This window comes from Neofelis nebulosa, chromosome 17 (assembly GCF_028018385.1).
Source record: "Neofelis nebulosa isolate mNeoNeb1 chromosome 17, mNeoNeb1.pri, whole genome shotgun sequence".
Classification (NCBI taxonomy): domain Eukaryota; kingdom Metazoa; phylum Chordata; class Mammalia; order Carnivora; family Felidae; genus Neofelis; species Neofelis nebulosa.
This window is the reverse complement of record NC_080798.1, coordinates 9,549,496-9,576,544: the sequence shown is the minus strand read 5'-3', so window position 1 is coordinate 9,576,544 and position 27,049 is coordinate 9,549,496. Positions and strand designations below refer to the sequence as shown.

Below are 27,049 nucleotides of genomic sequence, written 5' to 3'. Positions count from 1 at the left end.
TTCGGGACGAGGCCCGAGAGATGCGTGTCTTAAGTCAAGACCACGTTGTTTGAAGAGTCATTAGCAGGAAGACGGTGCCGATGCCGGGAGTGGTGAGAGGGAGGAACGTTCACCACCGACGCAGGTCCTTGCAGTGACTCCCTACGCATGCGCGGCCAACGGCCTCCAGCGAAGCCGCCAAAAACTTCTTGTGGGTCCGCGCCCTGAGAGGCGGGAGTGGGCGGGGCCTCGGGCTCTTCGGGCCGCCCCCGCTTTTCCGGCCACGCCCCTCCTGGCCACGCCCCCTTCGCTCGGCAGGCGGGCCGCCCGCGCTGCAGGCTGCTGCCCACGTGGGCCTCCCCGGAGCGGGCGGGTAGTGGGCGCCGCTCCCTGCCGGCTGGGTGTGCCCGAAGCCTGCGGTTTCCTGTGGGAGGAAGCAGCCCGCGGGCGCTCAGCTCAGCTCGAAGCCTTGGAGGCCCAGGACGGGGAGATCCCGTTACCGCCCTGGGGCTCCCTGGTTCTCCCTCTTCCACAGGGTCTTAGCACGAGGGACCTCCTCCACGTTCCCAAGGTCCCCAAGTCTGGCGCTCATTGCACTCCGGGAACTTGATTTCGAGTCCTAGCCTCCTGTTTTCCACCTTGCTCTCTCACAGTTCCATCTCCCTAGCCCCTGGTTTCCAGACTCTTTCCGGGGCCAGTCTGGTTCCCTGTGCCTGCGCTCCATGAAGATCACTTGACCCTCCAGCCTCATTTTTTTTTTTCTCAGTGACCCTGGCCCCCAGTCTGTGTCCTTCTCAAAGACTTAAGTTTGGGACTACTTATTTATTTCCCACCCCCCAGGAACCCTCATTTTGTATTCCCAACTGTTTAGCCTTTGGGGCCCAATGGACCCAAGAATTTTCCCCTTCCCCCCAATCCTAGAGACCTTGAACTAGAGTCCCCCAGTACTACCTCCATTCAGGGTTCCAGTGGTTGGTATAACAATGTGCCGGACAGTCTAGGAAATACCCTATGATGTATTTACTATTATTATCCCTATTTTACAGATAAACAGGCATAGAAAGGTTATTAGTAACTTGTCCTAACTCACAGCTGTTGAGTGTAGCAGTTTGGAATGCTGCCCACTGGCCTCTATAGACTGCCATACTGGTGCCCCAGTTTCTGGGTCTCCTGAGTACCCACCTAAGTCACTGAATTGCCCAGCCCTCACCCCTTCAGGGAGCCGAGATGACCATCCACTCTCCTTCCCCATCAAGATACCCAGCCACCCTATTGGCCAGTTTCCTTCCCTTGTAGGAACCTAGAATTTCAGTTCTCTAACTCAATTCTTTATCAGGACCCCAGACATCTGGTCCCTTATTCTAATTTTTCACTAGCACCCAAACCTTCCAAGAGACCCAGGTATAACTTAATAATAATAACAATAACAATAATAATAATAATAATAATAATAATAAATAGTTAACATTAAGTCCCTGGTGCTGCTCTTCTGTTTAAAACCCTCCAATGGCTTGTCACTGCACTTAGAACAAAATACAAACTCCTCCCCTAGTTCTTCAAGGGCCCTCTTTGATTTCTCTTCCTACCACTCCCTCCAACTCCCTCTCTTCCAGCCACACTGGCCCTTCTGTCCACTCCCCAGACAACCTGAGCTTGTTCTCCGGAGTCTTGCACTTTCCCTTCCTCCAGCACTGAAATGACTGTCCTGTCCTCAGGTCTCAGCTGGGAGATCACCTCCTCACAGAGGTCTTGCCTGATCACCTTGTTTAAAGTAGGCTCCTCCCACGTGGTCATTATCACCTCCACTCTATTTCCTGAAAAGCACTTAGCACTGGCTGCAATAGATCAGTCTTCATTGATGGGTTTTCTCTTTAAAGTCTGCCCCTACAGGGAAGGTAAGCTTCATAACAGCAGGCATTGCCTCTGTTTTCTTTATTCTTACCTCCTGGTTCCTAACAGATGTTCAATAAATGTTTGATGAAGAAAGGAATGAACCTGAACGTGTAGGTGTGTTAGTGTACTGGTATTACCTTATTCATTTGTCTTTTTAAATGTTTATTTATTCATTGTTGAGAGCAGAGCGGGAGATATAGAATCCAAAGCAGGCTCCAGGCTCCTGGCTGTCAGTGCAGAGCCTGACGAGGGGCTCGAACCCATGAACCGTGAGATCGTGACCTGAGCCACCCAGGCGCCCCTACCTTATTCATTTAGAATAAGTATCCAAATTATGACGACCAGTATCTTGTCAGTATTATCAGTATCATTGTACCCATATCACAGATGAGGCAAACGAGGCTCAGAGGGTTTAAATCATTGGTCAAGGACCCCCAGGCAGGAAATGGTGGCACCCGGATTAAATCCCACCGCCTGCCCCCTTCCAGAGTTTGATGTGTTCCCATTTTCCATCCCCTGACTCCCACTATCGGGCCAACTCTCCCAGCTCTCAACCAGACCTCCGCCTGGTCTGGTCTCCTCCGCCAGACCCCCATTCCTCAGAGTATCCAGTCCTAAGCCCCATCAAGGAAAGCAGACATCCGGGTCCGGGGCAAGACCCAGAGCAGAGGCCTGAGAACCGGGCCCTCCCACTCTTTGATTCTTGCCCCACCCTGGCCCTGCTCTGCTCCCTTGGCTCCAAATTCTCAGCTCAATCCTGGGAGGGAGCCCCAGAAGATGCCTGTCTGGGAGCAGTGGGTGGGGGCCCAGAGAATAAGGAACCCAAGTGCTTAGGCCCTCCCTCCGGCTGCAGACCTCAGCTGGGCTGGGCGCGGCGCGGGTGGGTATAAAAGGGTCAGTATATATTGAGAGGAGCGGAGAGAGAAACCAGGAGGGTGAGAAGAGAGCGAAAGAAGGAGGTGTAGGCAGTGAGGACTGGAGAGGAGAGAGCAAAAGGGAGGAAAGGAGGGAGAGAGAAAGAGAGAGTTCCGGATTGAGGGGGAGAAGTGGGGAGAGAGCCAGAGGAGAGAGCGAGGGAGGGAGGAAGGCGGCGGGAGAGGCGAGAGGCGGGGGCCTCGAGAGGGTGGAAGGAGGGAGGAGAAGGGCGGGGCGCGGAGGCCCTAAGCAAAGGACGAGACTCCAACTCTGACTTTTTCTGCCGCTCGCGGTAAGTTTCCAGTCCGTTATTCGGACTGGGATTTCTTTCTTGATTTGGGAGTGCAGCAGTTTGGGAAGAATAACCCCAGGCTGGGAGAGACGCCCCCACTCTCAGATCCCATGGAAATCCTTGTAATTTAAGAAGTGGTCTCTTAGCACTTGGGGTGGAGATTCAGGAAGGGGTGGGGCCCTGCAAGGTTTGGGGGTTCTCAGCAGAGCCCTCCACTGGTAAACTTTCTTTAGCTTTTCCCCACTACCGTCCACTCTCTCCTGAGGACGCTGAGCCCAGGGCTTTGCCCGAGTACACCCCAAGTCTGGGGGACCTCCAGGCACCCCGCCCCCCACCCCGTTCTAGACACTGAAGGGTCCTTGGGAGGCTGGCTCCTTCTTTTCAAGCCTCCCCCCGCCCCAACCCCAGCCTCCTACCCCCAACCTGGATCTTGCCCATTTTCCCCAGAAGATGTTCAGCAGGCACCAGTCTGGCACCGCCAGTCTGGCAGCAGGGTGGGGTGGGGACCTCGTGGGCATAGCCAGGGGCTGGGGTTTCCCTGGTGCTTAGAGGCGGGGGGGGGGGGGGGGGGGCGGGGAGGGATGAGTCACCGGGTGACTCACCGGTCCCCCACACCCCCACACCCCAGGAGAGCAGGGGGGGGGGTGAGTCAAGGATGCCTGTCTCTGGGGGAAGCCCCCAGCTTCTGATGAACCTGGGATGGTATGAACTTGAATTTTCATATCCTGGCCCATATGTGCCCAGGGTCAGGACTCTGAGGAGACACTGCTGGTCCAACTCACTCCTGCACCCGAGTCCACCCCTGGCCTGCTTCAACCCCTGGGGGATCCAGGAGTTCAGGCCCCCAGCCTCTTCCGGGCCCCTCTTCTCCATCACGCCCCGGAGTCTAGACTCAGCCCCCTTCTCCACCAGGATCCGAGGGGGCTCAGCCGCCCCTGTCCCAACCTCCTGAAACAGCCATCTCCTGACAACCCCCCATCGCCGGCTTCCACGTAGCCATGTCCCTCCTCCTGCTGGTGGTCTCTGCCCTTCACATCCTCATTCTCATCCTGCTTTTCGTGGCCACTTTGGACAAGGTAAGCCTACTCCAGCAGCGGGCTATCTTGTCCCGAAGGCTCCCGCCACGCCCCTCTTCTGAAGCCACTCTGGCCCCGCCCCTTCTCCCTAGCATCTCTCCTTCTGAGCCCTGCCTCGGATGCGTCTCCCCTGCCCTTTTCTGCCCTGACTGTCCCCACCCCCCCTTCTTACTAAATCCATGCTTTGCCCCCAGTTCAGCGCCCTCCAGCCCCTCACCCTTTCCCTAACCCTCCCCACAATCTCCCTGACCCTGCACACTTGCCTCTCCTAACCCTGCCCTTGTCTCTTGGTCCATCCCAGTCCTGGTGGACCCTCCCGGGGAAGGAGTCCCTGAATCTCTGGTATGACTGCACATGGAACAATGACAACAAGACGTGGGCCTGCAGTAACGTCAGCGAAAATGGTGAGGGGCATCGGGGACCCGTCTGCCAGGGGAGGGGTAACCCCGGTCTCTTCCCAGAATCAAGAATTAGGAACCCTTCAGAGTTTGAGAGGGCAGGTCTGGGCCCCAATGCTCAGTGAGTGGGGCTGATTATGACCCACTTTTCTGGGTGGTAGGGGGTGATATGCTCATGTTCTAAGGAGGATCGGCTAAAGGCCCCCCTCCCTTTTGATTCAGAAAGAGTGGAGGCCACATGCTATAGATTTAAGGAATGGAGAGAGAGCTCCCAAGATTCTGAGAAGGTAGAATTATGTTTTTGAAGTTCTAAGGAGAGGAGACTGGTGTTTGGAATGGGTGGCTGGGACCAATTCATCTGAGTTCCAACAAAGAGTGGGGCTGAATCCTTCCAAGTCCTGAACAAGGCGGCGGGGGGGGTGGGGGGGGTGCTGCTCCTGATGTATTTGAGCTAGAAGGGAGTGGCACTGTACCCCTTTAAGTTTCTGGAAGTGAGAGATTAAATGCTTTTCCCCAGAGAGCGAAGCCAGAACTTCTGTTCTCACCGGTGCTCTCTGGTGTTGTCCTGGAGGTAGCCAACGCAACAGGGCAAGAAAAAAGAAATAAAAGGTGTAAAGATGGGAGAGGTAAAAGTTAAAAAGAAAAAAAAAAAAAAAAAAAAGAGGTCTCTATTCCCAGGGGATGTGTTCATGTAGAAAAGCCTAAAAAATCTTCAAAGCAGCTTTGAGAACTGATAAGGGGACTCAGCAAAGTTCCGGGAATCAAGGTCAATAGAAGTGGCCACCAAACTTGTATGGCCCACAATGGGGCGATGAGCGAGCAGACGGGGCCGGAACCCCGGAACCTACTGTGACTTCCACGTCTCTCTCCTCCTTATTGCAGGCTGGCTGAAGGCGGTCCAGGTCCTCATGGTGCTGTCCCTCATCCTCTGCTGTCTGTCCTTCATCCTGTTCATGTTCCAGCTCTATACCATGCGGCGAGGGGGGCTATTCTATGCTACCGGCCTCTGCCAGCTTTGCACCAGTGAGCACTGCCCCCTGGGGAAGGGGAGGGGAGGGGAGGGGGGGAAGGAGAGGGGAGGGGAGAGGGGGAAGGGGAGGGGAAGGGCACTGTCAGGGTGCTGGGGGCCCTGAGAATGGACATCTGGTCAAAGACAGCGATTATCAACAGCCCAGGGGCCACCTGAAGTGCCTCCGTGGGCTACCTCTCTGCCAGGGAATCAGTAGTTTTCACTGATTCCGTGGTTTGCAGTCTGTGTCTCTGAGTCATGTGGAAACTGACACTTAGGGCTTCAAGGAGCCAGAGCTGGGGAGGGTGGTGTGGGTAAATAATGTAGATCCCAGGGATGGGAGGGCAGAGGCAGTGGCTAAGTAATACTCCAGGAGAGAACTCTGAATCATAATGGTAGTGGTTTTATAACGCACCGTGTATCAGACACTTCAGAAGGGAGTTTATGTGCTTTTCAATTGTCTTGACTTCGGCTGCAAAGAGCTAAGTGATCATAGTCCTCGGCTTCGGGAATCGAACCTTCTTAGGTTCCTACAAAGCTCCTGCCGTCTTAAATCACTATTTGCGTGCTTAGCTCGTAGCAAGGCATAAAAAAACATTCCTTGAAGGGATGGATGGATACTATCGTCCCATTTTATGGATGAGTAAGGGACACCCAGCTAGACGAACTGAATTGCCCAAAGCCAGTCTGCAGTAGCCTCGTTGCACGGCGCGGAGGCAGCGAACCACAACTCCCAGAAGGCAGCGGTGCTGCGCACGGGCCTTCCCGAGGCTTCTTTACCCCATGGGTTGCTGGGAAATGCAGTCTTCTTGCGGGTACTGCGTGCCACCCGGTTCCCGTCTCCCCGCAGGCGTGGCCGTGTTTACAGGGGCGCTGATCTACGCCATTCACGCGGAGGAGATCCTGGCGGAGCGCCCGGCGGGGGGCAGCTTCGGTTACTGCTTCGCCCTGGCTTGGGTGGCCTTCCCCCTCGCCCTGGCCAGCGGCGTCATCTACATCCACCTGCGGAAGCGGGAGTGAGGGCCCCGCGTCGCCCTGCAGCCCCCTGCCCGCTCCCGGACCCTCGGTCTCACCCCGAAGCCCCGGCCCCGCCGCGTCCTCCAGAAAATAAAACCAATAAACCCTTTAACCGCCTGCTCTGTCTGCTTCCTTCCTTCCTGCCTCCTCCAGGGACCCAGGTCGCTCACTTCTGAGGTCTCCTAAACCGGGGACAGCCGCTCCAGCAGCAGCCTTCGGAATGCACAGCTCCGGGCCTCCCTTCTAAAGCAAGACACAGGGGCCCGGTGTCCCAGCCGCCTTTCCCCTTACACAGACCGGGGGCCCTGGGCCCTCCTGTCCCAGGATTCCTCCTGAGTCTAGACTTCTAGGCACTTGTGGGGAAGAACCAAGACTGTGGGTTTCCTGTCCTCTTTCCTTGTACAAGGGTGTCTTTCTCTCAACCAGGCAGGATGTGTGTTGTTCTAGATTGTTGGTCTCGGCCCCCACCCCCCCACCGAAGACACTTTTCTATTTCCTTCTTGGAACTCAGTCTCCTTCTCTCATTAGGACAACCCCTCTTCTTTCCCCTCCCACATCCAATTCTGCCTCTGACCCATATGACACCTTAGTAAAAATGAGCTGCCACCCCCCCCCCCCCCACCTTCTCCAGGCTTACTCAGCCCATTAGGAGGCATGTGGGGCGGTGGAGGGATGGCTGGATTTTACCTCCACCGGTGCCCTGGCTTGTGTGCCTTTTGCAGTGAACAACTTGCACGATGGCACATGGCTGTCCTATCTCCCTTGCTCATAAGACCCAGTCTTTCGGGGAGCCAGGTTTTCTCTCAGATCCTCTTCCGTTACCACAGGCAGTCTCCTTCACCAACTGCGAACCCAGTCTCTCCCTAGGGTGACAGCTTTTTCTGCCTAGGACCCACCCAAATGCAGTTTTCCCCAAGACCCAGTCTCTTCCTTCAAGGATTCTGATGCTTTCCTTCTCTCCAACCCCTGCAGCTACCCCCACTCATCCAGATTCATTGCACACGATTTATTCCTTTGGGAGAGAGGACGAGGGCTAAATTGATAGACCAATAAATATTGCACAGGCCACTGGTGGAAGAAAGATCCAGACCGAGGTAGTTTCTGCAGAAAGGGTGAGGGGCCCGGGCAGGAAAGGCACCTGAGGTTGTTGGGGCCTGAGTTGGAAATGCGTCTTGGAGGGAGGGTAGTCGCTGCTTCCTCCTGACCCGCGGTTTTCTGCCTGACACAAGGCTCGCAACCCCTTCAGCCTGGACAAGCCGATCAGCAGCTGACCAGATAGCCTGCCTTTATCAGCAGCGTCAATGCATGCAAAGATCAGGTTTCCTTTTAGAAATGTTGCCTGGTTTCTTCTACACAGCGCCAACTGGCAGCCCAGGGTTGCTGGTGCCCGGCAGCTGTCGTTGGCAGTTTGCCAGAAGAGCAGGGCTGAGCGGCTCCCGTTGGCTGTGGGCTGGGGCCCCGCCTCCGCGAGCAAGTTGGGCAGTTAGCCCGGGGCGGGCTAAAAAGACAATGATCTCTGGCCTCGGGAAGATACAGTCTAACAACTGTGCCCAGTGGTTTGTAGCACTGAGCAGCTCTGATTGGCTGACACTCCCCCTCGGCCGAACCCCGTTTGGATGTTTACGGCGGGGGTGGGACTAAGCGATGGAACCGCCGCAGAAGCCAAAAAGCTTAGATTGGCTGCGCTGGGGCGGGGGCTTGCCTAGCAACTCTAGGCTGCCTCAATTGCCGGCTTTGTTTGAGAATACGGAGTAACGAAAGCGATTGCTTGTGGGTAAGTGGAAGTTGGGGAGGGGCAAAGCACAAGTGGCTGTGATTGACAGCTCAGCGTGGAGGAGGCGGGGCTTAGTTCCTAACCAGGTGGCTGGGCGAGGCTGGGCAGTGGTTTCGCTCAGGGCTTGTCACTACTGGGTGCGGACCGGGGGGACTCGGAAATGACTGCAGGCAACGCGTCTAGTTTGGGGAAACCCGGGGGCGGGTACATCCCGAGGCTGGGGGTCAGGGCTTGCAGGTGGGCCAGGGCCCGAGTTCCGTTGAAGGCCACGTCACAGCCCGACTGGGCCAGAAGCCAGTTCTCTACCTCGGACTGGAGCCACAGGGAGGTCTCTGCAGGGGGAGAAGCAGGTGTTGTGAGGAGGTGACTGGGGCCTGGAAGGACCCGGAAGGGACAGCAGGGAGGGCGCAGGACAAGGAATACAAGGGGTCCGGGTTTGGGAGCAGCCTAGAGGTCCGCTTGAGGCTAGGAAGGGTCCGACTCTGGGGCTCTCGTCTAGGGACAAGTCAGGGCCTCTTGTTCAGGGAAGGGTGGAGGTTCCTGTCAACCTGGGGCTCCCAGGGGGAGGGGGCAAGAGCCTCTTTTGGAAGGAGCGCTGGGCAAGGTGGGAGCAAAGGAGGGCATGCCACAACAGGAGACTGATGACCCGAGACCCTAATCCAGGAGGAGGTCAGGATAGGGAAGTCGGTCACCCCAGGGAGGGACCAGATCCATCAAGATCGGAAGCTGGGTTCAGGGGTTCCCATCGGCATGCTGAGCGCCGAGGTCACCTGGGATGTTATAGGTCAGACTCGCCCGTAGGAACCGGGAGTACTGGGCCTGCGCGGTGAGGGGGGGGGGGGGAGGTTGGTGTCCTCAATGGGGTGGGGCCAGTTGGGAATGGGGGGGGCGGAGTCTTGACCCTGTTAGGGTATGAATGGAGTTCGTTTCAGGTGGGGCCACGTCAGTTCTGGGCCGCGATGGGATGCGGGCGGGGGCGGGGCCCCGGGGCCAAGTCCTACCTTCCGGCGCGCCGCGGGCGGTCCGGGGCAGCCGGGCCAGGAAGCTGTGCGCCAGCAGGGCCTCCTTGGCGTGCTCCTCCTGCGCGCGCAGGGCCAGGGCGCTGAGCAGCTCCGAGTTGTTCGAGGTGCTGCGGTAGTAGAGCATGTGCGCCAACTCCAGCGCCTGCGCGCTGCGCCGCTGTCCGAACATCTGCGGGCGGGACAGCGCCCCGCGGGCTCAGCGGCGCGACGGGGTGGGAGGGGGCAGGGCCGCCCGGGGCCCCACGCCCCCCCACCCCGACACCCACCCCACCCCCAGCCACTCAACGCTGGCATGGTCCTTTCCGCGGGCTCCCGGGCCCTCCCCGGACCTCTTCGGGTTCAGGTCCCCGGGGCTGGTGCCCGGGTATTTGTATTTTTCACATACACACACACACACTCGCTCCCGCCCCACTGACCCCGAGGCCACCGACAGCTTTTAGCCACCGCTTCACTGGTCTGCTTAGCTGAGCCACATAGTAATGGATTTGCTCAAGGGTTTCCAGACCATTTGAGCTGCAGCCTCGGAACTTTCTGCTACAGTGATTTTTTTTTTTTTTTAAGTCCTTATCTTTTTAGACACACACTAAAGTATTTCCAGAGGGCATGTCTAGGATTTGCTTCCGAATAACCCAGTGGTGTGGGAGGGCAGGGGGCGTGTAGGTGGACCCGGATTGACTGTTTGATAATTAGAGACTCGGGGATGCCCAGGAGCTCATCAAGTGCTTTTAATCCCACAGTTGTTTGAACTTTTTCCATAGTAAGAAGAAGGGTTTACATATGAAATTGTCAAGAGAAGTGCTAACAGAAAACAAATACTCCAAACCTCCTTGAGGGAAAGAAGTCTGGGGCCTCCTTCTCCACACTTTGCCCCCTCCTCTCCCGGACCCTGATCCCCATGCTTGGTGTCCCCCAAGGAAGGAAATGAGAGCCTACCAGTGCCCTCTGGGGCTCACGCTAGAATCCTCCACTCAGATTCCTCCATCCAGCCACAAAATGAGTTCAACACTGCTGGGTCTCATAGCCTGGCAGGCTGGGGCCAACTGTGAGCCCTTGGCCAAAACCTAAATCCTCGGGGAACACTATCAGTGAGCCCGGCTAGATGGCAGGAAAGGGTCAGAGAGTCAACAAGAGGTTTAAGAGGCTCTTGGCACGAAGCCAGGCCCAAGACGGCCAGGGCGCTTCAACATCAGCTACTATGGAATATTCGTCCACGCTCCAGGCTGGCTGCTGTCTTTTATTTTTTTATATTTTTATTTTAAGAAAAGTTTAAATTATTATGTTTATTTATTTTGAGAGAGACAGAGTGTGAGTCGGGGGACAGGTAGAGAGAGAGGGAGACACAGAATCTGAAGCAAGCTCCAAGCTCCGAGCCGTCAGCACAGAACCCGACGCAGGGCTCGAACCCGCGAACCATGAGATCACGACGTAAGCTGAAGTTGGACGTTTAACTGACGGAGCCACCCAGGCGCCCCAGGCTTCCATCTTTTAAATGCACGGGCTGTCTGCCCATCTTGCGCGGAGACCTAAGGTGAAATGCCTCTGAAGGCAGCCTAGCCGTGGAAATCACTCAGATCACTGCCAGGGACCGATGACACGGTTGTGCGCGACCGTGCCCCCTCTTCTTACGAGCCCAGCCCGGCACGGGGTGCGTCCCTGCGTTGGAACGAATCGCTATCGCTTCGGTTGAAGGCGAGGTGTAAGAAGGGCGCGTGTTAGGGACGGTCTGGGATGAAATACACGTTGGGTTTTGTGTCTGCTTTGGCCAAGCTCATGGAGCTGAATTCTCTTACGTTAAGTGAGCAGGTCACGCCACATTCCGTGGCACGCAGATGAGGCCGGGCCTCTCGCTGAGGACACACCGGCTGCCACCTGGGTGTTCCCTTCAACAACCAAAACGCCGGCTGCCGGCGCCTCCCCTCAGCCCACCTCCTGGCCTGCCGGTTCCCCCTCTCTGCGCTGTCCCCTCCTCTCCCAGCCGCTTGGTGCATGGCCTCCTCCCGCCGGCCTCTGCCCCTTCCGGTCTGTCTCTGCACAGCCCCAGAACTGACCCCGCTCCCCCCTTGCTCACAGCCCTGCCGTGGCTCCCCAGCGCCCTCAGAGAGCCCGAGCTCCCTGGCCAAGGCCCTGTGTGGCCCGGCCCCTGAAGGTTTCTCCCGCTGGCCTCCTGCTCCTCCTCTCTGAACGCAGCCCGTGCCAATGAGCCAATTTAACCCCTGAACAGTATCCCGAGCTGCCCTCTCTCTCAGGCCTCTGGGGCCTCAGAACAAGCCAAGTCACCCCTGGGCTGCTCTTAGAAAACACTCACTGCCTCAATCCTCGAGGCTCAGTCCTCAAGGACGCCGCGTCCCCCAGATGGGCAGCTGTGTCATCGGGCTCCTGGAGTGTCCACTGCGACCTCCACGTGTCTCCCTCCAGGGAGAGATCTCTGGGCTGCTTGCTTCTCAACAAGCCTGGGCCTGCTCTGTGCTGGGCTGAGGGGGCCCACGCTGAACCAGGGCCAGCTCCGGGGACCTCGGGGATGGGCTGGAGGGGACCGACGGGGAGGCTGGGAAGGCCTGGGCTGCGGCCAGGACAGAGGGAACGAGACGGGGCACAATATCGGGGCGGGAAGGACAGACTAGGGGGTAGGGCGAGGACAGCCTCAGGGGTCTAGCGGTGACAGGGGGCATAGGGCCCTCTGCAGACAGAGAACCAGGACGAGGAGCAGGTGTGTGGGGAGCCGCCGCTGGAGGGGAGGGCAAAGGGGGCCCGGAGCTGGCGGCCCCAGGCTGGGCGCGGAGCATCCGATCCGGGAGACGGTAGAAAGCTGTCGGCGGAAACGCCAGAAGTGGATGAGCTCTTTGAGGGGGGGAAAGAAAGAGGGACGTGCCTATGGCGGCAAAATCATCTGAGACCGGCCCCTTAGACAGGGGCTCGGGATGAAGGGGGGTTGGGGAGGAAGGATCCTGAGCTCAGTGGGATGTGGGGCGTGTGGGAAGGGCTCGGGCGTGTCCAGGGGGCGGGTGGGGTGGGGGGCTGGAGACTGGGAGAGACGCCTGCACCAGAGACAGATATCTGGGAGCCACCGACACACAGGAGGGAACAAGTGTGCACGGGGAGGGGCGCCGGGAAGGAGGCTGGGAGGGCTCACGGTCAAGGGTTGGAGGCTCCGCGCAGAGCGTGGGAAAACATTTAACGGATGCGTCACATTAACTAGTGAACCGGGTTTGGAACTGGGCCCCTCAGAGGGGCGCCCGGGGGGCTTAGTCCGTTAAGCGTCTGACTCTTGATTTCGGCTCACGTTTTCGTGAGTTCGAGCCCCGCGTCAGGCTCTGTGCTCAGATCCCTGCCTGGGATTCTGTCTCTCCTCTGTCCCCCCTCTCCCCCACCGCTATGCTCGTTCTCTCTCTCTCTCTCTCTCAAAATAGATAAATAAACTTGAACAAATAAAATAAAATAAATAAATAGGGGCCTCTGAGGCGGGACGGATGGTCCCCCTGGGGCTGGGACTCTGGGTGCCCCCCCAGACCACTTGACACCCTTCCCAGCCTCCCTGCTCTTGGTCTCATAGCCCCACCCCCTCCACGGAGGCTGCAGGCTCCCTCGGGGCCTGCAATTCTTCCATAGCAGCTGCTGCCCAGTGGCTAAACCCCAGGGTCCCTATTCTGGCATTCAAGGCCCTTGCCACTCTCTAGGGCCTCACTTCTCCACCCTGGACCCCAGACTCCAGCCCTGCAAGATCCCCCCCCCAAGGCTGTGCCTGCCCAGCCCCTTTCTCCACCGGGTTCACTCCTCCCCTTTCAAACGGGAGGCTGACTGACGTCAGGCCAGGTCATGATCTCATGGTTCGTGAGTTCGAGCCCCACCCTGCGCTCACTGCTGTCAGCGAGGAGCCCGCTTTGGATCCTCTGTCCCCCTCTCTCTCTGCCCTGCACTCTCTCTCTCTCTCTCAAAAATAAAGAAACATTAAAAAAAAAAAAAAAAAAGCTTCCTTTAGATCCTGCCTGACCCCTGGTCCTCAGCAGCTACCCCCACCCCCAGCCCTTCACCCTCTCAGCCAGCACAGCCTGGCTATTATCTGCGGGATTTATTATCATTGTCCTAAGAGCCTGCTGGGATGGCTGTAAACAGCTTGAAAACCAATGAACCAGCGAGTGAATGATCAAGCACAATGGACTCCACACATCAGTCCACACTCCTGGGGCCGGTGCCAACCCTGGGGAGAACTGGTAAAAGGCAGCCCCTCTCCCCCGGCCGGCTCAGCCTCAAGACAGCACACAGGGCACAAGTTAGGTTTCAGCCCCCCCCCACCCACCCCCCCCCCCCCCCGCCGCCAGGCCCTCAGCTCTGACTCCTTGGATGGTGAACAACCTGTGCAACTGTATCAGGTGGCCCTGCATTCACATGTAGCAGAATCAGGAAGGGAGTGTGTTAAAAATATAGTTTCCCGGGCCCCAGGCCCAGTTTCCCGTTGAGTCCATTCGGGCTGGAGCTCAGGGAGGCTGCCCGGATAAAACATGCTCGCCTGGTGATAACGACGCCCCGGCCAGGATGAGGGAGGGAGGGAGGGAGGGAGGAAGGAAGGAAGGAAGGAAGGAAGGAAGGAAGGAAGGAAGGAAGGAAGGAAGGAAGGAAAGGAAGAATGACTGAGGGAAGGAGGGAAGGCATGAAGCAGATTAACGCCGGAGATAAACCAAAATAGAGGGTGGCCTGACCTTGGGGCCGAACGAACGCGCAGAGGCAGGGGCCCAAGAAGCGTGGCGGGCAGTCCCCTTACCTTGGAGGCCCGCAGGCCCATGAAGGCGGCAAAGAGCAACAGCAGCAGGGAGGTGGCCACCTTGAGGTCCGAGAGCACCACCATGCCCACGTTGACAAAGAACACCACGCCCGAGACGAAGAGCGTGACGTTGAGCAGCGCACGCTGCAGGGTGGGCGTGCGCACCTTCAGCTCGGGCAGCAGCTGCTCCAGACCCTCCAGCGGCGTGTCCTTGAAGCTCTTCAGCACCAGGTGCCCCCGCTTCGTTCGGGCCGCTAGCACCACCCGCTTGAAGTACCTCCTGACGGACCAAGACAAGAAGGGGCGAGGTGCTCAGGACCGCCCCGGGGAGCCCCCCTCCAGCCCCCCCCCCCCCCCCCGGGGGCGCCCTCTCTAGCTCGGCAGTAGCGCGGGCATTCTCCAAGGCTGCTACCCCGAGGTGGTGGGAGGGGGGCCGGAACTGCGCCAAGGGTCCAACCACGGGGCGTCAGCTGAACAATGCAATCCCCGGTTGTCGGACACAACCGTGGCTTCCGCTTTCCGGGGCTCCCTTCTCATTTCCCGAACGAGAGCCGAATAGACTGTCTTTTCTTTAGTTCTGGGTTTTTTGTTTGTGTGTTTTATTTATTTATTTATTTATTTATTTTTATTTATTTTTTTTTTTTCAAATTCAAATGCTAATTGTAACTTAGAGTGCCCGCCAGGTGCCAGGGAGTGCTACGAAGCTCTGGAGAGACCATCGCCGCCTTGCTGGAGAGACAGACAATTAAACACACAGCCTGCGAAGTATAAATATCTCCTTGGAATAGATTCCCGGAAACGGAATTGCCGCTTTAGGGGCGTGAGGGCTTTTTGTCTTTGGCGGTGTTTTTTTTTTTTTTGTTTTTTTTTGTTGTTTGTTCTGTTTTGTTTTGCTTTTTTGGATTCGTGACCATATCTGATAAACTGATTTCCAGAAAGATCGGGTAATTTATAGGCCCAAGAGAAGATCTGGCTCTCCTGACCCTACTCTGTATTTGAAGGGCCTCCGTTCAAAATAGGAGGCTCATCGGAGTCCTGGTGGCGCCATTTTTTCAGAACGTGGCCTTCCTTTGCTTGAGGCTCTGCTTTCCTCATTTGGAAAATGGGGACAAGTGTCGCTCCCCTTCCTCTTCCCCGGGGAATGCTAGTTTCTTATTTTCCCCCTGGGAAGGAAAGGCGGCATTTGGATGATCTCCCCGCCCCCTTTCTCGACTTCCCACCCAGGGCCCAGACACCCAAATGCAGACACTGACCTGCAGTCCCCTCTCGACTCTAACCTTGCTCCCTCTCGCTGCAGCTGGGGAACAAGGGCCGCCTCACCTCTCTGCGGGGGGCGACCTGATGAAGCCACGTTTGGAGCCCACGCTGGACTTACGGGGGATCTGCCCGACTCGCTGGCCCAGGGCCCAGAACTGCATGTAGATATACTGATCCAAATTTACTGTCACCTGACAAGGGGGACAAAGGAAGCAGAGGCGGATGAGCGTGGTCTGCGGTGAGAGCACAGGTTACTGGAATTAGATGCCCCTTCTCCCAGTGATGTCCACCCTCCTCCCAGGCTCATCATCACCCGGTGTTTAGGCAGGGTGGCCCTGTATGGTTGCTCGTGTTGTATACTGCGCAAGGGCATACTCTCTCAGGTGGCACCATTTACCTCACAGTCATTTTTACTGCCATGTTTCTGAGAATCTAAGATGCCACTGATTGTAAGATACGACATGTGACATTGTGTAAGCTTAAGGTACACGACATTTTACTTTGATGCCTTTCTCTATTGTAATATGATTGTCGACTGGATCCTCCATTACCTTATGAAGCAATTGAAAGAGAAAATATATCGCCCATTAACACTAGGCCACACCACCACTTAGAAGTTATATTCCAATTTCAGGGACAATAGAATGTGACTTCAGTAAAAAGTATGTCTTAACATCGTTAAAATGGGGGAGTTTGGAAGATGATAGTACTTTTTTTTTACTTTAAGGATGAGCATTTCGTATTACTTATTGCCACAGTTTTCTGGCAGGTGGCGAGAAAGCCTCCAGTCCTAAGAAGGTCCGTTTCTTACGTTTCCTTTTTCCAACAGATGGCAGTGGACCGACTGGGAAAGAGGTGCCCTAGTCTAATTCACCGAGAACGCTGCATGGGCTCACGCCCTGCGTTCAGGACAACTCCCAGCAGCCTCTGCCTCCCAAAGGCTCATCCCTGCCCCCAGGTCTTCCGGTGTTTCGGTCCTCCTCTGGGAGACAGGCACCTGGACCTCATCCTGAGGGTGGTGGACCACCAGAGCGTAGGCCAGAGCGTCCTCAGACAGCGGGGAGAAATTGGCCTGGGCCAGCAGGGGCTCCAGAGCCTGGAGCACCTCCTGTTCGTTGGACAGACGCTGTGGGTCCGTAAGCGAAGGCTGGTCGAGGGTCTCCCTGTCGGGGTTGATGGGGTCATACAAGGCCTGAGGAGAGAGTCACAGAGAAGAGAGATGGGCTAGGGCGCGGCATGAGGGATTGCTCCCGGCCCCATCCCTCAGATGACGGGGGGACCCCAGGGCTTGTGCCGGGCCCTCTTCCCTTTTCTCTCTCTGAGCGCACCCTAAATAGCCTCGTTATTCCCGTGCCTTTAAACACCACTCTGGGCGTCTCTATGTATCTGTGCGCGACTCGCAGCTCCAGCCCGGACCCGTCCTCCAGGTTCTGGACCTACTATCCAGTTCCGGGGCCTGAGCGTCTGTCCTGTCCCTCCTCCCCCGGTAACAGACGGGAAGGTGGACGCAGGTTTGCACAGAGAGAATACATTTCCCGGTTTCCTCTCCCAAACCTATTCACCCCCACCTCCAGTCAGCCTTGGCCTCTACCCTGAGCGTCAGACTCTCATATTCAAAGACCTCTGACATCTCCCGTTGGAAACGCCACCTTGCATCTAACATGGCCCAAGGAGAATGCTTCGTTCCTTCCCCTCCCTCCCCCCAGCCTTCTCCCTTCAGGAAAGGGCACTGACTGATTCATTCGGATGCTCTGATCAGACACCTCGGAGGCATCCTTGATTCCTTCCTTGTGGTCGCCCCCTTGTCCAGACCTTTTGCAAGTTCACTGGCTAGACCGCCGAGGCGTCCTCGAATCCATCGTCCCCCCCCCCCCCCCCATCTCCAGTACCCCCTTCTCGTCCCGGCTACCTGTCCTCTCTCCCAAGCAACTGCATTGGGCTTCTTGTCTCGCCACTCTTTTAAATTTTTTAACGTTTTTATTTATTTTGAGAGACAGAGCGAGAGTGGGGGAGGAACAGAGAGAGAGGGAGACACGGGAGCCGAAGCAGTGGCTCCAGGCTCTGAGCCGTCAGCACAGAGCCCGACGCGGGGCTCGAACCCACAAACCCTGAGACCATGACCTGAGCCGGAGTCGGACGCTCAACCGACGGAGCCACCCAGGCGCCCCTTCTCTCGCCTCTCCTACCCCGTGCTCCATGAAACTGTCGCACCAAGAGCTTATTTATGATTTAGACTATAAACAGATCCCACACCCTCTCCCCGCGGTGGCTTCTCCCCTGCCCTTGGAATAAATACCAGAATCGTTCCACCGCCTCCAAGGCCCCTCGCAAACTGGCCTCCACCCTGCCCACCTCATCTTATGCACCCATCCCTCCCTACCCACCTTGCAAAAACTTGTGGACTGAATGGATGGACGGATGAACAAATGAATGAGTGAGTGAGCGAACTGCTGGGTGCCTAGCCTATTTGCCGGTTTCAGGAAGACACGTGACTCACGCCAGACTATGCGGCACCGGGGACTCACTGGTCCATAAATCGAGCCCAACTCTCCGTGTCTCCCAGGAGAGGTAGCCTGAAGGAACCACTTGTCCGGGCCAAGTGCAGGGTTGAATGAGTGGAAGGGAAGAGGGTCTACCAGTGGCAGGAACGGCCTGGGCAGAGGTCCGGAGGTGGGAAGGCCCACGACCTTGGAAACGACGGAGCAGGAAACAACCTGGCAGCCGAGCCTAGCAAACCCCCTTTGGAACGAACTCCCAGGGCCGGGGCGGGACTGCAGCCCAAAGCTCCCCCGCCCCAGTCTGTGCCGGAAGTCCCTCCTGTTCTCAGACTCAGAGAGTGACCTTGAGAAATTTCACTTCCGGGATAGAGCTGGGGTTTGACTGGGAGGGAAGCTCAGAGCTGGAGGAGAGAGAGAGAAATCGGTATTCGGCAAGCATCCGCCGCGCGCTAGATTCTCCGCTGGGCACTTGACATCCACGCAGGGCTTCCGGCCAGAAACCTGGAGGCCGCAGGTGACCCCCGGCTCCTCCCCTCCCCCACACGTTGAACCCTGCTGATTCTCCCTCCGAAACAGGCCCCCTTTGCCCACCGGCCCCACCCCGTCCACACCACCAACTCCTCTTCCTACCTGGATGAGTCCAGCGGCCTTCTCGGTGGCCTCCCCAAAGCCCCTCGCCCCACCCTCAACCACCTGTCCTGTCTACACGGCAGCCGAGATTCCATCGAACCACGAGAACAACGGTAATAAATGATAACGCGCGGTTATATAGCGTTTGCCGTGTGTCGGGCACTGTTTGAAGCAGGTTGTGCACGCGTTATGCACATAAGGTGATGATGGCCCCTGTGGTTATCCTCGTTTAGAGATGTGGGAAATGAGGCACAGAGAGGTTAAGGAACTGCCTGAGGTCACACAGCCAGGAAGTGGCATATCAGGAATTACACATGTAACCATGTCAATCTCCTGCAAAACTCATTCCGAGGCTCCCACTGCCCTCAGGAAGTAGGACCGTGCTCTGGACCGTGTCCTTCCCGCAAGGCCTCCCAGGACCTAACACCACGGTCCCCCTTGGTGGCTCACAATGGTTTTAGTTCCTCCAGGCACAGGGATGTTGCACATGCTGTTAAGAGACTCTCCCTGCCCCCCACTCCCCTCCTCCTTCCCTTTCCACGACTGAAGTCCCACTCTTCTATGGTATTCCAGCTCCCTTCTCGCTCTCAAAAAGCCCCCCTCCATTCCTTAGGCTGAGCAGAGCCTCCTTGCGTGGTTGGGCAAGATTGTACACTGCACAAATGTGCCAGTCTAACATAAGCACCGTTGTAGATGCTGTCGACCCATACATTTATCGGAACAGTCGCCCTTTCAGATGGAAATAAAGGGTCTAAGAGCAGCACATTCCAAAAGAACTGCCTCCAAGGATAGAAACATCTAGATCTGCACCATCCAATACCTCACCACTGGTCACCGGTGGCTCCGGAACACTTGAAACATGGCAAACACAACTGAAATTTCGGACAGAATTTCTAAATTTTATTTCATTCCAGCGCCCTCACATTTAAACAGCCACATGGGGCTAGCAGCTGCCAATGTCGCGTGCACAGCACCAGGCGACGGAAAGGGGTGCATTTTCTGATACGCACACAGAGTCTGGTTCAGAAACCAAGGTCAAGCTTCCTTACGCGCTGGCACGAACTGCACCCTGGGAGTTCACTGTGTGGCTGTATCTGTTCGTCGGGGGAGGGTGTCTGACTCACAACTGTCCCTGCCACCCAAGTTCAGCTCTCTGAGGGCAGGGTACGGGCCCGAGTCTGCTGCTCAGGTGGGTCCTGAGCACCAGACTTACATGCCAAGAGCCTACTCGACGCGTGGCCACAGACGTCCGACGGGCGTCTCGACACCTCCACGCGGGCATCCGACGGGCATCCTCTCAAAGGCACTACGTCCCAAACTGGGGTCCTGAGACCCCTCCCCAGACCTGCTCCTCCCGCCACATTACCCAGCTTAGAAGCGTCCAAGCCCATCCTCCCAGGTGCCCACCCTGAACCCATCGTCAAATCCCTGATGGACCCCCATTCAAAACGGATCCAGAATCCAACCACTTCTTCCCACCACCCCTCCTCCTCCACGCGCAAGTCTTAGCCCCCCCTTGCACTTGCCCTGCTCCCATCCTCCAGCCCCAACCCAGTCTGTTCCCCAGGAAGCTGCCGGAGGGCGCCCGTCGTAATAGAAGGCAGCTCACATCCCGCTGCTTAGAGCCCTCTGGTGGCTTCCACATCACTTAGAGTCCAAGCAAAGTCCTCACTGTGTCCCACAAGGCTCTGGGCCCTCATCTCCAGCCCTCTCCCCTGTGCTCACTCAGCTCTAGCCCCACCAGCCTCCTTGCTATCCCTCCTATACACCATGCACAGCCCTGCCTCAGGGCCTTTGCACTTACTGTTCCCACAGATCTCCTCATGGCTCTCCCTCTTGCCTCCTTCTGGTCTCTGCTCAAATGTCGCCGCCTCAGTGAGGCCTCCCCTGACTATCTCCCTAAAATTGCAAAACATTCCTGTTGTCTAATTTCTTCTTAATTAGGGTTACCAGATTTAGCCAAAAAAAAAAAAAAAAAATTCAATACAGTATACCAGGTGAGATTTGATTTCCAGATCAACAACTAATAAGTATTCAGCCTCAGTATGTCCCGTGCAATATTTGAGGACTACGTTACATAGGACATGATTATACTAAAAAAAAATTATTCCCAGCTTATCTGAAATTCAAATTTAACGAGGTGGAGAGGGTTGAATGGTGTCCCCTCAGAACCTCAGAATCTGACTTCATTTGGAAATAGGGTCTTTGCAGGTCTAAGGAGTACGAATCCCAGGGTGAGACCATCCTAGATTCGGGTGGGCCCTGTATCCAGTGACAGTGGCCTTTATAGGAGACAGAGAAGGGCACGCAGGGCCACAGAGAAGAAGGTGATGTGAAGACGGAGACAGAGATTGGACTGTCGTGGCTACGAGACAAGGAAGGCTGACAATGGCAGTCACTGTCCTCCAGGACCGGGCACGGGGTGGTTCCCCGCTCAGAGCCTCCGGGAGAAACCCACCCCGCCCACACTTTGATTTTGGACTTCTGGCCTCCTGAACTCCGAGAGAACAAATTTCTGTGGTTCTCAGCCACCCGCTTTACGGTGATTTGTGATGGCAGCAGCTGGAAACAAATAAACTGGGTGCCCTCTGCTTGATCGGGCAACTTCCTCCTCAGTACTTGGCGCCTCTTCACACGTTTCGCTTCCTTACCGTCTTTTTTTTTTTTTTTTAACTCTTTTAAGTGAACTCTACCCCGACATGGGGCTCGAACTCATGCCCCCAAGATCAAGAGTCGAATATGCTCTACCGACCCGGCCAGCCAGGCGCCCCTGCGTCTTCGCGGTCTTGAAGATCTGGGTCCTTCCCTAGAACGTGATCCCGTGAGGCAGAGATGCCCATCGGTCAGGCTCACCACTACGTCCTGGGGCCTGGAACCATCTGGAGGACGCAGTAGGTGCTCAAGAAATATCTGCGGTGCACTCACGGATGAATGAATGAGGGAAAGGAGGCGCAGATGGAGGTCACCTGCCAAGGTTACCCACACAGATAGTGAACAATGAAGCTAGCTGTTCTTTTCCTGCCCCAGGCCGCTTCCTCGAGGGACTCAGGTCACCAGCAAAGGGTCACTCATGTGTCCCACCTGTCTCTCTAGCTCTTCCCTTCTCCTCCTAGCATCTCAGCTTAGAATCTCCTACCTCAGTGGAAACATGCATCTCTGCTGTATACGTTTTCTATGTTTCCATATGTTTTTTAAATTCTTAAAAATGTTTAAGTTTATTTATTTATTTTTGAGAGACACAGAGAGAGAGAGAGAGAGAGAGAGAGAGAGACAGAAAGAGCACAAGCATGAATGGGGATGGGAGAGAGAGAGACGGAGAGAGAGACTCCCAAGCAGGCCCCACCCTGTCAACACGGAGCCCAATGAAGGGCTTGAACCCACAGACTGTGAGATCATGACCCGAGCGGAGATCAAAACCCGGACGCTTAGCTGACTGAGCCGCCCATCGCCCCATGTGTTCCTCTATATTTAAATGTTCACATAATAAAATGCTTTTGGGGGCACCTGGGTGGCTCAGTCGGTGAGTGCCCGACTTGGGCTCAGGGCATGATCTCACAGTTCGTGAGTTCAAGCCCCGCATCGGGCTCTCTGCTGTCAGCGCAGAGCCTGCTTCGGATCCTCTGTCCCCCTCTCTCTCTGCCCCTCCCCTGCTTGCACTCTCTCAAAAAATAAATAAAAAAACGGGGCGCCTGGGTGGCTCAGTCGGTTAAGCGTCCGACTTCAGCCAGGTCATGATCTCGCGGTCCGTGAGTTCGAGCCCCGCGTCAGGCTCTGGGCTGATGGCTCGGAGCCTGGAGCCTGCTTCCGATTCTGTGTCTCTCCCTCTCTCTGACCCTCCCCCGTTCATGCTCTGTCTCTCTCTGTCTCAAAAATAAATAAACGTTAAAAAAAAAAAAATTAAAAAAAAAAATAAATAAACATTTTTTTTAAATCATAAAATGAATGAATGAATGAATGAATGGAGAAAGAAAATTATCTTTTTCAGCAACGTTTTTGAAAAACCCTGCCTCCTGGGGTCCCCGGGCTAGGGCTCAGAAGTAGCTGGACATGGGGGCAAATCATAGCTCAGCCAGGCCCTCTCAGTGCCTCGGTTTCCGCCTCTGCAAATGGGGCTCCGGGCGGCTCCCCCTCGATTCCACAGGAAGGAGCCAACGAGCGCCACCCAGAGTGAGCTCAGCAATAAGGGGCCGATGTCACTGCTACTCAAAGCAGAGAGGGGCCGTGTCCGAGGGCAGCGGCAGGGAGCAGTGAGGGGCTGGCTGAGCAGGCCTGGGGTGTCCAAACCCCGCACCTTCCAAAGGACCGGCCGTCGACTGGGCTCTTGGGATAACTTCCAGGCCCTTGGAAATGTTCTGCCCGATCGGAGGGTCTTGCTCGGACGCACTCGAACGGGTGTCTCAGTCGGGTACTCGTCGGACTCTCGATTTTGGCTCATGATCTCGGGGTGCGTGAGATCGAGCCTCACGTGGAACTCTGCGCTGAAACCCCGGGCCCTGCTTAGGATTCTTTCTCTTCCCCTTTCCCTGCCCCGTAGCTAGTCTATGCTAACAATGTGGTTTATGGCAGGGCCTCGGGCCATGAAGTAGCAGTTTGACCTCTGGAGGGGCTGGTGACTGAGTAGCTCAGGTCAGCTACGCAGGTGCTGACAGACCCCCTCCCCCCACCCCCTGCCCCGTAAAATCCTGGACACCAGTTGGGGCACCTGGCTGCCTCAGTGGGCGGGGCATGTGACCCTTGATCTCCGGCTTGTGAGTTGGAGCCTTCCGTTAGGGGTAGAGATTCCTCGAAAATGAGATCTTTCGGGGACGCCTGAGTGGCCCAGTCAAACATCCGACCCTTGATTTCAGCTCAGGTCATGATCTCATGGTTGTGAGATCGAGCCCCGAATCTCTGCGAAGCTCTGCATTGACAGTGTGGAGCCCGCTTGGGATTCTCTCTCTCTCTCTCTCTCTCTCTCTCTCTCTCTCTCTCTCTCTCCCTCTCCCTCTCTGGCTGCCCCTCCACTGCCCCCACCCCCCACCCCGGCCCATCGCCTTTTTCCTTTCACTCGTTTTGTTTTGTTCGCCCTCCTTTCGTTGCAATAAACCACGACTGTGAGCACAAGGGCTTTTCTGAGCTCTGGGAGTCCCTCACAGAAGATCCCCAAAGCTGATCACTGTCTCCAGGACCCCCCACGCGGCCGGCATCCCGGGACGGGGAAGGAAGGGGACCGGAGCATGTGGCTTCCTGACATCCCTCCCTCCAGGGGTTCCGCTTCTCTCTCCGGCTGGCTCTTTGGCCGCCCCCCTCCCGGGGTCTCGTTCCCCATTCTGATCTCAAGGCTGGGCGGATCCCAGGCTAAGCGAACCCCCTTGGTGGTCTTGTCTAGTACCATCTAAGTGCTCCCAGGGATGCTTCCCGGCCCAGCCCCCTCCCCCGACCCCCAGAGCCCACATCCGGGTCCATCGCTCTACCAGGCTGGCTTGGAAGCATCTAAGATTCCTAAGCGCGAGACTGAGCTCCCGTCTTCCCCACAGACCTGCCTCCCGCCCCCGCCCCGTCTTCCGCGGCTCGGTAAATGGCAGCTCCGTTCTTTCAGAGGAATTGGAGGCACCCCCTGACTTTCTCCTTCCCCCCCCCATCACCCGCCCACACAGCCCAGACCACTTTTCCCCACGTCCACCGCTATTACTCTTGCTGGGGTGGCCATTATCCCTCAGCTGGACAAACATAATAGACTCTGAATAGATCTCCCTGCGTCTGACAGGCTGTTCCAGAAGGCGCCCGCTAACACCTAAATCAGCACATGTCCCTCCTCTGCTCAGTAGCCCTCCCAGCTAACTTAGAAGTCAAGGCGAAGTCCCCCCCACTACCCACAAGGCCAGGCACAGTTTGCCCCCGATGCCTCTCTGCCTTCATCTACGGCACAGCAGCCCCCTCGGGTTCTTCCAACACCCGCACCCCAGGGCCTTTGCACTTGCTCCCTCCCCGCCCTGCTTGGAATGTGCCCACCCCCACCCCCACCCCCGCCCGGGCCACCAGACACCCATCGGGCTCTCTCCCTGTCTTCACGCGGGTCTTCACTCAACCATCACTGCTCAGAGCATAGCCAGGTTGTGTACCGGATGAATGGGTTAGGGCACAGGCACCCCAAGGCCAAGGTGGGCAGGGCCACGTCCTCACCTGCAGCCGGGCCAGGATGTGGTGGTAGTGGAACAAGGTGCAGAAGTCCACGTGCGCCGCAAACAACTCCAAGGCTGCCTTGTCCGCGGGGCTGGAGTGGAATTCCTGTAACCCCAGGAAACAAAACTCCTCTGTAGGCCTCCTTCCCCTTTCTCACGGGGAGGATTTCTTTCTCTGGCAGCTCTGGGCTTTCTAAAATTTTGTTTTGGGGGCGCCTAGGTGGCTCAGTGGCTCAAGCGTCAGACTTTGGCTCAGGTCACGATCTCCTGGTTCAGGTCCTGATCTCCCGGTTCGTGGGTTCGAGCCCCACGTCGGGCTCTGTGCTGACAGCTCGGAGCCTGGAGCCTGTTTCGGATTCTGGGTCTCCCTCTCTCTCTGACCCTCCCCCGTTCATGCTCTGTCTCTCCCTGTCTCAAAAATAAATAAAACATTAAAATAAAAAAGAAGCCGAGACTCCGAGCCAGGCCTGTCTGACTCCAGAACACACATATTTAACTCCTTCCTTGTGCTTCCTACCTCCGTGACCTAGGTGAACGCCTTTACCTTTCTAGGCCTGTTCCCTTATCAGCAACTGAGGATCACACCCACTTTGTTGGAGATCGATGGTGACAATCTAATGCCATTGTGTGTCCATATACATGCGTGTGTGTCTACGTGTATCTGATTTACGTGTGTGCTTGTGGGTCGAGTCTGGCACAGGCCTTAGTACAGACAGGTGTTCAATCAATAATTTTAAGATGAATGAATGATAACCTTCAATCATGACAAGTAGGATGATAACAGTGGGGCAGGAGCTTAGCTCTGGAGCCGGACCAGGACTCTCAGTGGAGCAGGTGCCTAATGCCTCACCATAGACCACAGTCCCTGCCCTGCTCTGGTCAGGCCACTTTGGTGCAAACCTGGGCCACAACGACACAGCCTTGAGTCGGTTACTTTCCTTCCCCTGCTTCAGTTAGCTCATTTGTACAATGGGGATGATGGAAGTGTCTCTCTTACTGGGTTGTTCTGATGATCCAACCATGCATGGAAAATGCTTAGCACAGTGCCAAACAGTAAGAGCTCAAACAGTGTGATAATAATTATGATTAAAGCTTCATAAGTATGGTGATTATTATTAGGTAGCAGTAAGAGTACTGATGAGGATGATTATCATACCCATTTTGCAGAGGTAAAAACCACGCCCCAGAGAAGGCTTGCTCAAGCAAGAACCCAGAACCCAGAACAAGCTGGAGTCCGGAATCTCAACTACATCCGCGGCTCACAGACCCCCCCCCCCCCCCCGCGCCAGATTCCAACGCCACGCCCACCTGGGAGCACAAAGGGAACGGGAACTACAACTCCCAGGAGGCGCCAGGAGAGCCCTCTGCGGCACGTAGGGCTGTGCCGCCGCGATGCCTGCCGGGAGTCATAGTCCCCGGGCTCTTGGACCCGGGACGGGCGGTACCTGTATCAGGAGGCGGAGCAGTTGCTCCTTGGAGAACGGGATGAACCGCTCGCGGTACTGCTGGGCCCAGTCGCGGGGCTCCGTGGGGTTCCACATCTTGCGGTACTCCCCCATCTTGGCCGCTAGCGACGACAGGGCCCGGGGGGGCCCGAGAAGCGTGGGCAACAGGGACCATACTCGGACCCTGGATCCCCAGACCCCCCGGGTCACCAGCAGCATAGCCAGACCCTTTCCCTGGAGCCTAAAAAAGGGAAATGGGCAGGGGTCAAAGGTCATCTACAGGAAAAGCGCCCTCTCCACCTCCAGGGACCGTCCATACCCCAGGCAGGGCACAGAGCCCATCTGCCAGTCTTGTAGCCCGTCTTGCCTGTGCCCTCCCACACTGCTCATTTGGTCTGCGCCCCAGGCAGGAGTCGGGAGATTTTGAGTCCTGGGCGTTTTTCGGGCCCAGAGGCCCTTTAGTTGTATAAAGGGTTTCTGCGGGGTCTAAGCAACAGGTGGATCTTAGGAGCATAGGAGAGGCTCGGAAAGGCTACATAGGGGATGCAGGGCGGCCCTCCCCCGGCCATGCAGTCCGCCGTCTCCCTCACCTTAGCCAACGCTCGACTGTCATTGAGCCTCCTGCGCATGCGTACGAAGGTGTCCTGGGTCCCCAAGGTTCGGCTTCAGCCTGCAGTAAGACGCATGCGCAAAGCCTGGGTCACGGCGCGCTGTCCATCTTCCCTCCGAGGCCCTGCCTCAACCGCGCGTGCGCCATCTGCCAGCCTTTCTTCTCTCGCCTCGTTTGAGCGCGGCGCACGCGCTGCGGAAGTCTCTCCGTGTCCGCGCGCTTCAAAGAGAAGGGGGCGGAGCGGGCGCGAGACTCCCAGGAGGACTGGGTCGGGGCAGGGCTTCCGCGCGCCGCCAGCCAACGGCGGGCGGCCCAAC

The 27,049-nt window shown here is 56.7% G+C and overlaps 2 protein-coding genes across 4 annotated transcripts; one reads left to right on the top strand and one right to left on the bottom strand.

Annotated features, from left to right (window-relative positions):
• The first annotated feature begins 1,804 nt into the window (after positions 1–1,804).
• EMP3 (epithelial membrane protein 3) lies at positions 1,805–6,696 on the top strand. Of its 2 annotated transcripts, none has more exons than XM_058707962.1 (5): positions 1,805–1,874; positions 3,992–4,155; positions 4,457–4,559; positions 5,436–5,576; positions 6,413–6,696. In XM_058707962.1, exons 2-5 carry the CDS (start codon positions 4,078–4,080, stop codon positions 6,580–6,582), a joined length of 492 nt encoding a protein of 163 aa, XP_058563945.1. In that variant the 5' UTR covers positions 1,805–1,874; positions 3,992–4,077; the 3' UTR covers positions 6,583–6,696. The 2 variants fall into 2 exon arrangements, with proteins under 2 accessions (XP_058563945.1, XP_058563944.1); XM_058707961.1 differs by lacking the exon at positions 1,805–1,874 and adding an exon at positions 2,648–3,079.
• An 874-nt stretch (positions 6,697–7,570) lies between these two features.
• TMEM143 (transmembrane protein 143) lies at positions 7,571–27,007 on the bottom strand. Of its 2 annotated transcripts, XM_058707938.1 has the most exons (8): positions 26,713–27,007; positions 26,123–26,363; positions 24,679–24,783; positions 16,386–16,580; positions 15,452–15,579; positions 14,132–14,411; positions 9,355–9,544; positions 7,571–8,685 (listed from the first exon to the last, which is right to left on the bottom strand). In XM_058707938.1, the coding sequence occupies exons 1-8, from the start codon at positions 26,733–26,735 to the stop codon at positions 8,471–8,473; spliced, it is 1,377 nt and encodes a 458-aa protein (XP_058563921.1). In that variant the 5' UTR covers positions 26,736–27,007; the 3' UTR covers positions 7,571–8,470. The 2 variants fall into 2 exon arrangements, with proteins under 2 accessions (XP_058563921.1, XP_058563922.1); XM_058707939.1 differs by lacking the exon at positions 26,123–26,363.
• Between the last annotated feature and the right edge of the window lie 42 nt (positions 27,008–27,049).